This window comes from Alosa alosa, chromosome 21 (assembly GCF_017589495.1).
Source record: "Alosa alosa isolate M-15738 ecotype Scorff River chromosome 21, AALO_Geno_1.1, whole genome shotgun sequence".
NCBI lineage: Eukaryota > Metazoa > Chordata > Actinopteri > Clupeiformes > Clupeidae > Alosa > Alosa alosa.
In genome coordinates this window covers 17,184,440-17,196,945 of record NC_063209.1, presented here as the reverse complement: position 1 = coordinate 17,196,945, position 12,506 = coordinate 17,184,440, and the positions used below count along the sequence as shown (strand labels likewise).

General features: G+C 42.9%; 1 protein-coding gene across 1 annotated transcript in view; it reads right to left on the bottom strand.

Moving 5' to 3' along the window:
• The window catches only part of LOC125286352 (aminopeptidase Ey-like), a 19,859-nt gene extending 7,353 nt beyond the window's left edge, over nt 1-12,506 (bottom strand). Inside the window, exons 1-11 of the mRNA XM_048231378.1 lie at nt 11,977-12,506; nt 11,658-11,800; nt 11,300-11,439; nt 10,329-10,455; nt 9,831-9,976; nt 8,582-8,698; nt 8,314-8,457; nt 7,955-8,020; nt 7,475-7,540; nt 7,196-7,371; nt 6,991-7,067 (exon numbers count right to left, since the gene is read on the bottom strand). Of these exons, the coding sequence (XP_048087335.1) occupies nt 6,991-7,067; nt 7,196-7,371; nt 7,475-7,540; nt 7,955-8,020; nt 8,314-8,457; nt 8,582-8,698; nt 9,831-9,976; nt 10,329-10,455; nt 11,300-11,439; nt 11,658-11,800; nt 11,977-12,506 (1,732 nt within the window). The remainder of the gene's footprint in view (nt 1-6,990; nt 7,068-7,195; nt 7,372-7,474; nt 7,541-7,954; nt 8,021-8,313; nt 8,458-8,581; nt 8,699-9,830; nt 9,977-10,328; nt 10,456-11,299; nt 11,440-11,657; nt 11,801-11,976) is intronic.

The following is a 12,506-nucleotide window of genomic DNA, read 5'->3' as shown; positions in this document are numbered from 1 at the left end:
CTGTCTGTACCACGTCCATTACAGACACTATCATCCGCGATTACCACTGCAACCTCCAAGCTATGTTTGGAAGAGGGTCGAAATAAGCATGGTATGCTTAGTGGACACCGTCGTACACGCAGACGCACCTCCATTCAATAGACGATCGATCATAATCTCCAAAAGGATATTCTCCTTCAGATTTAGAATAGGTGAATAACATAGCCTACCTAAGACTTCATCACACGTAAACGTTTTTCAACATTTGGTGTAGGCCTATTTCTGCTTCAGTTTATGCAACACTATGGTCTGCATCGCTTCCATTCATTACAAAATGCACGCCTTTGTGTTTCTCGCGTGTAATACAAGTATTTCCTGAAAACTTTGCGCAGTGATTTTGGGTTTGAATGAAGCTCTGGATGTCTAGCCCATAGTGGAGCAGAGTACAAATGAGATTTGTCACCGTACTTGGAACTATCGTCTATTTTAATCAGTATCGTTGTTTGTTGCAATTAAAAAGTCTCAACATTACATTATTATTTTGACATACGTCGCGGGCCGGGTGTTTGAGACCCCTGCTGTAGGCTATAATCTTTCTACACAGGTTTAGTTAATAATTGGCCTGTGATAAGACCACGGCTATGTAATCTGCTTACAACCGGGACACTTTAATAGTGGTTGGTTTAAACCGGGACGTTTTAGCATTGTGGCAGGTGTATAATGATGAGACTGGACGCCGAAGTAATAGCACGTTAACTCCTTTACTAGTGAAAACAAAACTTAATGCATACATCCATGCATAGACTTATGGGTAATGTAGCCTACCGCTACACCTCCTCCTTTTAGCTAAGCAACATCTTTTTAGAACAAGTCTGTATTCTTTTATCAGACCCTTAAACTCATTTCAAACATTTTCTTTTATCAAATCATTTTCAACTCTTTCCTGACAACAACTCATCCAATTCTAAACATTCTTATGCTAACCTTTTTATCTCAACACATGTGTTAACACATTTCTTTATCTGGAGCACATTTCTCTTTTTTTTCTTTACCAATTAATGTGTAGTAAACTAAAACATCCACATTCTTTACATTCATTTTTTTTTTTTTTTCATAAATCAAGTCTCTCAGGAGCCTTGGAAACTCTGCCTGACTTGGTGGTGGCTTCAGAGGAGTTCCCAGTGGCTCTCAGGTGGATTCTGTTTCTCCTTAGAATGCCCTTGTCAGTTTCTACCAAGTATGACCTTGGCATGTTCGCAGTCCCTAGAACAGTCCCAGGAGCTTTCTCTGTGGTGATCCACACCTTCTGTCCTGAGTTGAGCTCTTGAAGTGTTCTGGACCGGTGGCGAAGATTGTAGTGTGTTGCTTGCTTACGCCTTCCTTCCTCATCCTTCCTGCGAAAAGCCACTAGGTCAGGCCATTTTGGTGTGAGCTGACTTGAGGACTGAGGTAGGGATGTGCGCAGGTTTCTTCCCATAAGTAACTGCGCAGGTGAGTACCCATGTTCTAATGGTGTAGCTCTGTATGCTAAAAGTGCTCTAGTGTGGTCAGTGTCCTTACTCCAAAGACGCTTGACTGTCTGCACTGCACGTTCAGCCTCGCCATTTGCTTGTGGGTAGCGAGGGCTGCTGGTGACGTGTACAAAGCAGCTCTCTTTTGCAAATGTTCTGAATGTCTCTGAAGAGAACTGTGGCCCGTTGTCAGATACAACACTCTTTGGATATCCATGATGTGCAAACGCCTCCTTCACAGCACGAACAGTAGCCTCTGATGATGTGACCCTGAGCTCAGCCACCTCTATATTTCGCGAGAAATAGTCGATGATGAGCAGGTAGGTCTTGTTTGCCCACTCAAACAGGTCCATTCCAACCTTTTGCCAAGGGCCTGTCAGGGACTTGGGACTGTATGAGGGGCTCTCTGTACTGAGTTCTGTATCTCAGAGCTCTTTCTCTGACACATTTCACACCTGTCTACTGTCTCTCGAATTTGTGCAGAGATACCTGGCCACCATACAGATGTTTGAGCTCTGGCACGGCATTTGGAGATCCCTTAGTGACCTTCATGGAGTTTGTGCATTATGTCCCCTCTGAGTGTCTGAGGGATGACTATCCCCTTTCATCAGAAGGTCTCCAGCGAGATACAGCTCTGCTCTGACTTGCCAGTAGGGTGCAATCCCTGAACTCAATTTGTGTCTCTGTGGCCATGCTGTTTGACAGTAGAGTGCCACCGTTTTGCACGTCTCATCAGTCTGTTGTACTTTCTTAATTTCTGCCAGCCTTGTGTCCGTAGCAGGAAGTGAAGACACAACAGCATCCACAAACACCTGGACCTCTTTTTCAAGCTGTAGGTCATCAGCAGATGGAGTGTCACTCAGTGAAGCTCTGGACAATGTATCGGCAGTGATGAGGTTCTTGCCTGGCACGTGAACAATGTCCTAATCATACCTGAGGAATCTCAGTCGAAATCTTAAAACTCTAGGAGGGAGGTCATCTAAACCTCTGGTGCTCAACAGAGGGATCAAGGGCTTATGGTCAGTCTGAAGTCTGAAGTGCAGCCCTTGCAGGTAAGATGTTAGTCTTTCACACGCTCACGTTACCGCCAGCGCCTCCTTTTCAATTTGCGCGTAGCGCTTTTCTGTGTCTGTCAGTCCTCTTGAAATGTATGTGACAGGTTGCCAGGAATTATCAGCTTGCTTCTGTGTGAGGACTGCACCTATTCCGTATGGTGATGCATCCGCGGCCACTTTTATCTCTGCTGTATTCGAGTACTGAGCAAACGCTTTTGGTGAGCTCAGTCCACTTTTCAGCTTTTCAAAAGAAGTTTGCTGCGGTTCATCCCAGACCCACTCATTTTTCTCTCTCAGTAGGTCTTTTAGTGGCACAGTGATGGTCGCCATCTGAGGTACAAACTTTGACAGGTAGTTTGCCATGCCCATAAGGCGCCTCACGTCCTCCACACATGTAGGCTCAGGCATCTGTAGGATAGCCTTCACTTTGTTTGGATCTGGCTCAATTCCTTTTTAAGACACTCTGTGCCCAACGAACGTGATGTGCTCCTGTGTGAACTCACACTTCTCATTAAGTGTAAGTCCCTCTTCCTGCATCTTCTGCAGCACGCGGTGCAGTCTTTGATCATGTTCATGTCTGTTTCGTCCATACACTAACACATCATCTGCATAGCATAATATGCCCTCAAAACTCTCAAACATTTGTGACATCCTTCTTTGGAAATGCTCCGGAGCGGATGCAATTCCGAATGGGAGTCTGTTGAAAAAATATCTGGAGTGGAGTAATGAAGGTTGTGAGGGGTCTTGATTCTGGCGTTAAAGGGATTTGCCAAAATCCTGATCTCGCATCTAACTTCGTGAAAACTTTGGCATCTGACATCATTGCCAGTGTTTGGTTGACAGCAGGCAAAATGTGACGCTCTCTCTTCACCGCTGCATTCAGTGGTGTGAGATCGACACAGATTCTCAGTTTGTCTTTCATTGGTTTTGGCACAACTACCATCCCAGAACACCAGGCTGTCGGCTCAGTCACTTTTGATATGACACCCATACTTTCCATCCTCTCTAGCTCTTCACGCACCTTGTCTCTGAGAGGTAGAGGTACTCTTCGAGGTGTTGAAAGTGCATAGGGTATTGCCCCTTGTTCCAGCTCTATGTGGTATGGTTCTTTTAGCTTGCCTAGCCCTTGAAACACTGATGGGTAAAGTGCCTTAAAGTCACTATCTGTCTGAGTCACCTCCTGTACTCTGTGCACTAGCCCCATGGCCTGTATAGCTGGCAGGCCCAAAAGTGGTTGTGTCAGTCCTGCCACAACATACACATGTTGATCTGTGAATCGGCCCTTTGCACTCATTTTGCTCTGGAAGCAGCCTTTTACGTCCAGCAAATTCTGTCCAGGACCAAGTAGTCTTTTCAGCAGCTTGTCTAGCTTACCATCTCGCTCTGGATTGAATACGCTCTCTGGTATTGAAGTCACATCCGCACCTGTGTCAATCTTGAAATCGACAGCGTCTCCATTTAGAGTGACTTTTTCAATCCATGGCTTGGTGGTTTGTGTAGACACTTCCCCTAAAAATGCATAGTCCTGTGAATCACTGTCTAACAGCACTTCTGTGACTGTGTGCACTGCTTGACCATTGCGACAGGCCACCGCAAAATGTCCTTTCTTATGAAACTTTCGACATTCCCCATCTTTGGCTGGGCAATCTTTCCATGCATGGTTTCGTCCTTTTCCACATCGGCCGCATTCTTTTTCACTTGTCACATCAAACTTTTGTTCTTTGTTTGTCTGTTTCCCTGTATAACTGTTTTCCCCTTCTCACTGTTTTAATGGCGTCCACATTTGTTTTAGAGTCAACTCCCGCTGCTCTGTGTTGTATTTTCTGTTGTTTCTTAACAGTCTCACTCTGTCTCACTTTTTGTATTGCCTTTGCAAGGGTCAATTCTGAGTCCATTTGCAGCTTTTCGGATAATTTTCTGTCCTTTATCCCAACTACAATTCGGTCCCTTATGAGTTCATCCTTTAGCAAGCCAAAGCTACAATGTTCTGCCAACTTCTGAACTCTCCCCTTCTTGTTGGCATCTCATATTGAACTGTGCTCTTTCAAAAATCACATTGTGTTTGCCTATAAAGTGTTGCTCTATTGCCGTTTTAACTGCGTCGTATTTCTTTTTATCAGCTGCTCTCATCGGCAAGATACTTAAAATATCATCAGCTGCATCCCCCATTGCATACAGGAGTGCATTTACCTGATATTCTTCGTCTTGATCTTTTAATCCGGATGCAACATGGAATCTATCGAATCTTCTGATCCATCTAGGCCAGTCGGACGGACTTAAAAAGTCGAACAGTTCGAGCTGTTTTATTTGCACTGAAACTACCATACCGTCTTTCTTTTGTTGCCGTTTCACGTTTTGTTGGATACTTTTTCACTCCTTTTACTTTTATTACAGATTCCCTCTCACCGGCTCACGCAGCTTCACTGGCTCTCTCCCCGCCTTCGTGAGCATGCCAACTTCACAGTTGTTCTCTGCAGGTAATCACACTATCGCCGTGTCCACATACGACTAAAGTCATTAGGCAAGTATATTGCGGAGATTTGCGTTCTTTGCCACGTTCTGACACCATGTATAATGATGAGACTGGACGCCGAAGTAATAGCACGTTAACTCCTTTACTAGTGAAAACGAAACTTAATGCATACATCCATGCATAGACTTATGGGTAATGTAGTCTAGCAGGCTTTTGTCGGGACTCGGGACACGCAACTCAAAATCGGGACTGTCCCGGTTAAACTTGAGTTTTGAGCTAGGCATAAACAGCTATGTATATTGCGTCATTTTGCGTCCATTGACCTATTTTGCACGGCATTCATTAATCGACTTGTACAGACTTCTCAAGATGTGGTGCCCAGAAGACAAGTTAAGGTAATGCACTGACTTCATTAACAGTCCTATTATAACCTCTCTGTACACTTACATTTTTGGTAACACTTTACTTGACAGGTGAGTTCATAAGACATTCATAGCAGCTGTCATAAACTGCACATAAAGCATTCATGACTGTTTTATGAGACATGACTCAACATTCATACCAAACCTTTCATGAATGTGGAAGACAGAACGACGACAACTTGTCAAAATAAAAGTCCAACAATCGCAAAGCAGCATTGCCGTTTTTGTTCCAAACCTCTTACCTGATCACTGAGTCAATGGGCTACTCCAGTGCCAAAAAGACAGAACATGGTCAAGCAAATAATTTTTGTTTCATAAAAATGTATTTGTTTTATGATGTAACCTTTGCAGATGATTTCTCATCTTTTGCTACTGGGAATGTCGAACCATTCCAGGTTACACAAATACGGGTCAGCTAAATGTAGGCTAGTTTACCTCCCAGTGTTAAACTCAGTGATTAAGAATACTTCACAACTTGTATAGTAAAGTGACATTCGATGTAGACTTCATAAGATATTGTAATGATCTGAGCCTAGCTTCATGACTGTGCTCCTATGATGCTGTGCAGTGTGTGTATGTGTGTAATGTTCATGTTCTAAACCAGGTGGGTTGACAACGTTGTATGTCCTGTCTGTTGTGTTTATGTTTGCAGCTGGTTACATTGTTCATAACTAGGGTTGATTGGTGTGTGTTTTAGATACAGCCTAAGATAGATGTTTAGTGCTGGAGCATAAGGGCCAGGTCTGGCCCGGAATTATGTGTTTGTGTGTTTTGGTGCATAACCAATAAAAACCATTCTGAGACAACCATGCAGTTTGTTACAATATTCATGAAATATTTACAAAGGCTGGAGAGATTAAATTAATTGTATCCAGGTTACACAAATACTGGTCAATCTGATTGTCTGAATGTAGGCTAGTTTACCTTTGCGATTGTTAGACTTTTATTTTGACAAGTTGTCGTCATTCTGTTTTCCACATTCATGAAAGGTTTGGTATGAATGTGGAATGAATGAATGTCTCATGAAACAGTCATGAATGCTTTATGTGCAGTTTATGACAGCTGCTATGAATGTTTTATGAACTCACCCGTCAAGTAAAGTGTTACCCCATTTTTATTCTAGATTATTCCTTTAAGAGGCTATTGGCAGAGACTATAATGAGGAGACACAGCACTCAAAGAATCTCCCATAGAAATGTATGGGGTTAGTCTGTAACACAAACATGGCAGTCGTCTACACATATTTCGCCCCTTCCGCCACCAAAAGTTGACATGTGAATACATCGTGCCAATCATGTGGTATGTTGTAAATACATTGTACCAATTATGTGTTGTGATCTCGCAGCTGAAGTGAAGTTGGTGTGTTGAGATTCATGAAGCATTGTGCACGCCCAGTTCTACCCGAAATAGATGCCCGAAAGTGACCAAAAAGTGTTGCAATATGGCCGCCGAGTGGAGGGACTTGCCTAAAAGGATTTTGCTATTGGTTCCCCAGTGGTGACACAACTGCAAAAGCTCTCTCACCTAAGTCACAGAAGTACAGCAATTACCTGACTTGGAAAGCAGCCATTTACGTTCCTGTATTGTTCCATTACATGTCCATGCTATGGGCACAAACCACTCGTAACTGAAATCAGAAATGACCAGTGTTATGGTGTACGGTACGGTAGATAGGAAACCTTTTAGGAGACAAGCAAAGTCTAGAGCTGCTCTACCCCCAGGTCTGATGAGTCATGGGATCAGTATGAATCTTACTTGTAGATGGAGGATCTCTCCACCACTGATTCAGGATTAGCCAGGAAGTGTTTTTGGCTGATGGTTCCTGTTGAGGTATTTATGGTGACGACTGGAAAGCCCATCTGGAGGACCCAAGGGTTCATGATCTGTGAGATGGTGCCTGGAAGTTTCAGAGTAAGAGTACGGTCCACCTCCTTTTGGAAACAGGGAGTAAACAGTGAGTAAACTGGGTTCAATGAAGCTCCTTTTATTTTTGTCTAAATGTGTCATTGGATATTAAGCTTGTAGACAGCTCACAGCTTGTAGATGTTTCCAAAGGTCTGTGGTCATTGTGTTTTGGTATGCGAATGCATGGAGGTAGTTCTGTGAAAAGAAGTTTTTTTTTCACTGTCACTGAATGCACTTCATGCAAAAGAGTGATACCACACAGGTAAATATGTCTGAATTATACATGACGGTTCACAAAATGTAATATAGGATATAGCATAAGTCAATTATTTATTTTAATGACAGTTTTATTCAAGGCAACTTATAGCCACCAAACGAGGGGGTCAGTGCAGCTGCTCAATGACACAACAGTGGCAACTGGCAGTAGTCATGACTACCATCACCGACACCCTAATTATTTAGAGTAGGCTAGTCTTAAATTTGGGCACCAAAGACTGAAATGTAACATCATGTTCAGTAGGCTTTAATGTTAAACTTAATTTGGCATCATAATAAAGGTAGTTTAATATATTTTTATATAAAAGCTAGTTTATATATTTTCAGACTTACACTCAGACCCTTGGAAAAGACTGCCTCTGTCAGGAACTCTGAAAACATCTTCAGCACATGAGCACCCTGCCATACAATACACACATGCACACTTTAAATTGGCTGAGTTAGCATTACGTCAGATACATGCAGCCTCTCTACTAAGAGCACTAAAGTCAGTATAGTGGGTATTACACAGTCTCACAAAAAAAACATAATGTGTATTGGCTGGTTGATTGTCATTTTCTTTATTTATGCCATTAAAAAATATAATTTGCATAACAAAGTAGGAATGGACATTTTACAGGTTAATCTTACTAGAAGTTTAAGGCAGCATTGTGTGGGGTTGTAGATGTAGGGGATGTAGCCTCAGTGCCTACCTTATTATAGGTGATGGTGTTAAAAAGCTGCCTTATCTCTGTTGGAGTGTTGATCTCTTCCTCAGGGTAGGCAAGAGGGACTGAGTCGGCTTTAGCATCCATCAAGAACGCCCTTTGAATATCATTCCAGAGCATTGTGTCTCTCTGTCAAGTATTAACAAGAAAACAATCATTGACTGCATTCAGCTTAGGTCTTACTGCAGAACATTACATCTTTATGCTTACCATGCGTAGGATTATGCAATCAAAGTGTGATCATCCAACGCACCAGTTCATCATCATTTGGCTCAGCCACGGCAGCAACCAGACGGGAGATGTAGGTGGCAAAGCCTTCGTTCAGCCACACGTCATTCCACCATTTCATTGTAACCAGGTTCCCAAACCACTGCAAACATATGACGTGAAGTATAGCCATTAATGTCCACATGTGTGTGCCTGGATACAACTGAAGGACTGACCTTCAGAAACAGAGCTCTGTGTGAAATATGGCTGGAGTTCTCCTTTAACGCCTTTGTGCTCTCCCTTACTCAAAATGTTGATTGACAGCTTAGCTACATAATACGAGTCCCAAGTGCCTGGTATTTATCCCCTCAAAGCTACCACAATGGACTTATAATGTGTAATGACCCATTTATAAAGGCTGCTACGCACAAAAAAGTTGAATGGGGCCGCTGAACTGTGCATCTTTCACCGCCAACGTCGGGATTTATAAAATATTCTATGCAGGAAAAGATGCGCATTTCTAAGCATCCATCGACCATCCGTAAAGCTTACGCAAAGTTTTTCAGGCATGTAAATAAGCAACATATAATGGGGAAATCCCAAAATAAAACTCAGAATACATAAAAAAGACTTCAACATTTCATTATGTTATTACTTTTGCAATCACCATCATTCATTCATATCGCAGACTGAGGTTTGTAGCCAAGGCTGCAGCCAAATAGGTCTACACTAAACTGCAAACGTTTTCAGTAAATCACGTTTAGTAAGATATTGATATTGATACGGTATAGCCAATAAAATGATCGGTATGAATGTCATATTCATGAATCGTTTAGCATTAACCTTTAATGGGATATTGTGGGACGACCATGGGAGTAAGTAAGGTGCTCGTGCACGCACGCACAATTCAACGCAGGTTAGTATTTATAAGCAGCTGTCTGCGTAAAGTTGTGTGCCTTACGGTTTTATAAATCTGAATATTTTTGTGCGTACGCAGATTGCAAGGTTTGGGCATATGCATTGTTTTAGGATGGAATCTATGCTCAGTTTTATAAATGAGGCCCCTGGGGAACCATGGTGCCCCACACCTATACCATTTACATTTATTCATGTAGCTTTAATCGAAAGCGACTTACATATATGTCAATTATATTACGAGGGCCATTGTCCTCGGAGCTTGGGGTTAAATGCCTTGCTAAAGGGCACAAAGGTGGAAGTCAGGAATAGAACCCATAACTTTTCAGGCTACTGCATGCAAGCCCCTTAACCACTACACTACCACCGCCCATCCTTACCATGTGACCCAGCTCATGGGCTATGAGCTGAACCGCCGCTTGTCGTATGTACGCTGTCTGAGAGGACAGAAGGTCTGGCTCTCTGTACGTTACCAGGCCCCAGTTCTCCATCGCCGTAGCAGCCATATGTGTCACAGCTATCTGGTCTGGAACAGAGCAGACAGACAAAAACATGCAGATGGACAAACATACTGTTACTGTCTTTTTCTGTGTTTCGTGTGGGACTAACAACAAGACACAGTAAGAGAGGTCAGATATTAATATCTCTAGCAAGTTTTGAAGAAGCAGTGGCAACTCTGCCACTCTCTTACCATCTGTGTCTGCATATCTCAGTTGTCAAATCTCACAGATATCTTCTCTATGTCATCCTTCATCTTACTTGATTGACTAAAGTGTCTTTCACCTAGCTTGGTGTGTTACCTTCTTTTAAATATAATACAATTTAACATTCCTGACCCACAGCCTACAGTACGTCATCTGTTGAGTTCAAAGTCGCACCTGATTTTTTGAGGGGATATGTGACATTGTAGTATCTCTCCAAATACTCCAGAATGGAAGCTGCCTTCTCCAGGGCATAGTCGCCCTGCCCTTCAGCGATGGCCTGTCGGCGGGCCCATACACGGACCTATAGGTAGAACATGACTGTTATGCACGTCTTACAGTAGTCAAATGTTTTGAACAGCTGTAAAGTGAGGTTGTTGGAAAGTGGATGTTGTGGAAGATGTGAAAGAAGAAATGAAAGTGAATTGAATAAATTAACAGCAATTAAATAAACAAAGTCTATATACAATTTCTGAAAGTCGAAATGAAAAGACACACTGATTTAAAATGATTTTGATTTGATTTGACATAAAGCAGCATTCTTTCTGTTGTTGAAAGGGAAGAGTAAGTAACACCGGAACTAAACAGAGGTGTGTGCACTGGCTGAATTAGCACAACTTTTATGCATTTCTTTCACATCAACTGCAGTCATATTTACTGTGTCACTCGGAAGGAATCAGTTCACATGGTTAGGCACTTGTAATGGCATCTTGAACATGTTAAGAGGCTAAAAGCACGTTTAAATCCTGCCCTGATCCAGCCGCCTGGGTGCAAACTCTAGCAGGAGCATAACTCAGTGTATTTCTCGCTACTGACCTTTTCTCGCTACTGACAACACTCTGTCATCACAAACAACAGAGCTGTGTTGAAATCGACCAGAGTTCTCCTGTAATTGACATCAGGACATCATGACATCAAGAAAAGCCTAAAACTTGCTGTACTGTATGTCCTACCAAGCCTTCTTGTATTGCATTGATATCTATTCGATAAACTATTGACTAAAACACAAGTTCGTAAGAAAGAAAACAACTAACTGATAAAGTTGCAGTAGATAGGAAAATGGATAGGTTGTGGCATTTAGCCACTCTGGACCCTACAGAGAAGTTATATGCCCAAAGAGGGCACAGCGAGTCAGAGGACGACATTACCAAGACTTTTGCTCCTGCTGGAGTCCTGATGGAGTCGTATTCACAAACAACAAAGGCCAGCAGGTAGGTGGACATTATCGGCGTCGGTTCAAATGTGGTTACAGACACCTCCACTCCGCCCATAGTGGTATTAACAGACCCTAATGATGAGACCAAGTGCGGTAGAGACAGAGACAATATTCAGTGATCTTAAGGAATCAGACAGCCCAAATATTTGTATCACAGTTTTATTTAATTTGTAATACGAAACAAACAACAAAAAAAGTTTCTGTTTCGCATCAAGCTCCATGTGATGCAGTAGGTATAAGACTTACAGTTATTGATTGATGTAAGATGTGCTATGGCTTGCCAAACTCACCAATCGCCATGCTGTTGGACAAGGCTACAGTGTTGCGATTGTGGATGAGAGTCATGTAAAAGATAGCTTTCAAAGCTGGCTCGTCAAAGCAGGGAAAGGCTTTCCTAGCATCTGTGGCCTCCATCTGGGTTGTGGCAAGAACTCTAGAGCCCAATTACATATCTGTTATGTGACAAACATACATAGCATATAACAGTGAATTGTAGCCTATGTGTTGAGAATACAGGTGACTTGAGGTCAAATCTGTGGCTATTGTAGAAGTGGATTGTGGTCTTAATGCTACATTCAGTTGAAGATTAAAAATGTTTGCTTTACTTACTTCAACTCTGATCCTTCATAGTATTCACTCCTGTAAAATCCTTCCAGGTCATCGGCAAGTTCACCAGTGAAGCTGGAGTAGAGTTGGTAAGACTTTCCTGGCTCTAGTTTGTTGTTGAGCTGGATGACCAGGTACTCTGTTGTCTCCTGGAGCCATGTGGTCTTGATAGTTGGTGCAACTGCACCACCAAGTCCAGTTAGAGTTGCGTGATGCCCGCTGGACTTGATCAAGTTGAGTTTGTTGGAGTGAATGAGGATCAGGTCTGTCTCCTTCACGCACTCAAAGTCCACAGTCGAGTGACCAGTGAAGACGTACAAGCTGTGCTCGTTCTTTGTCAGCTGAGGCCACATGGTGACATTGTATTTGCGCGGCTTGAGGGTGTCCGGCAGCCGGTACTGGTCCCAGGGCCTGTTTGGGGCCTCATGTTGGGCGTAGAGCACAGACAGGGTGATGATGGTGGCCACCGCAGTGGCCCCGAGCACCAGCCCCAGCACTGCCACAGTCTTCCTGACGCGGGGCCCTCTCACCAT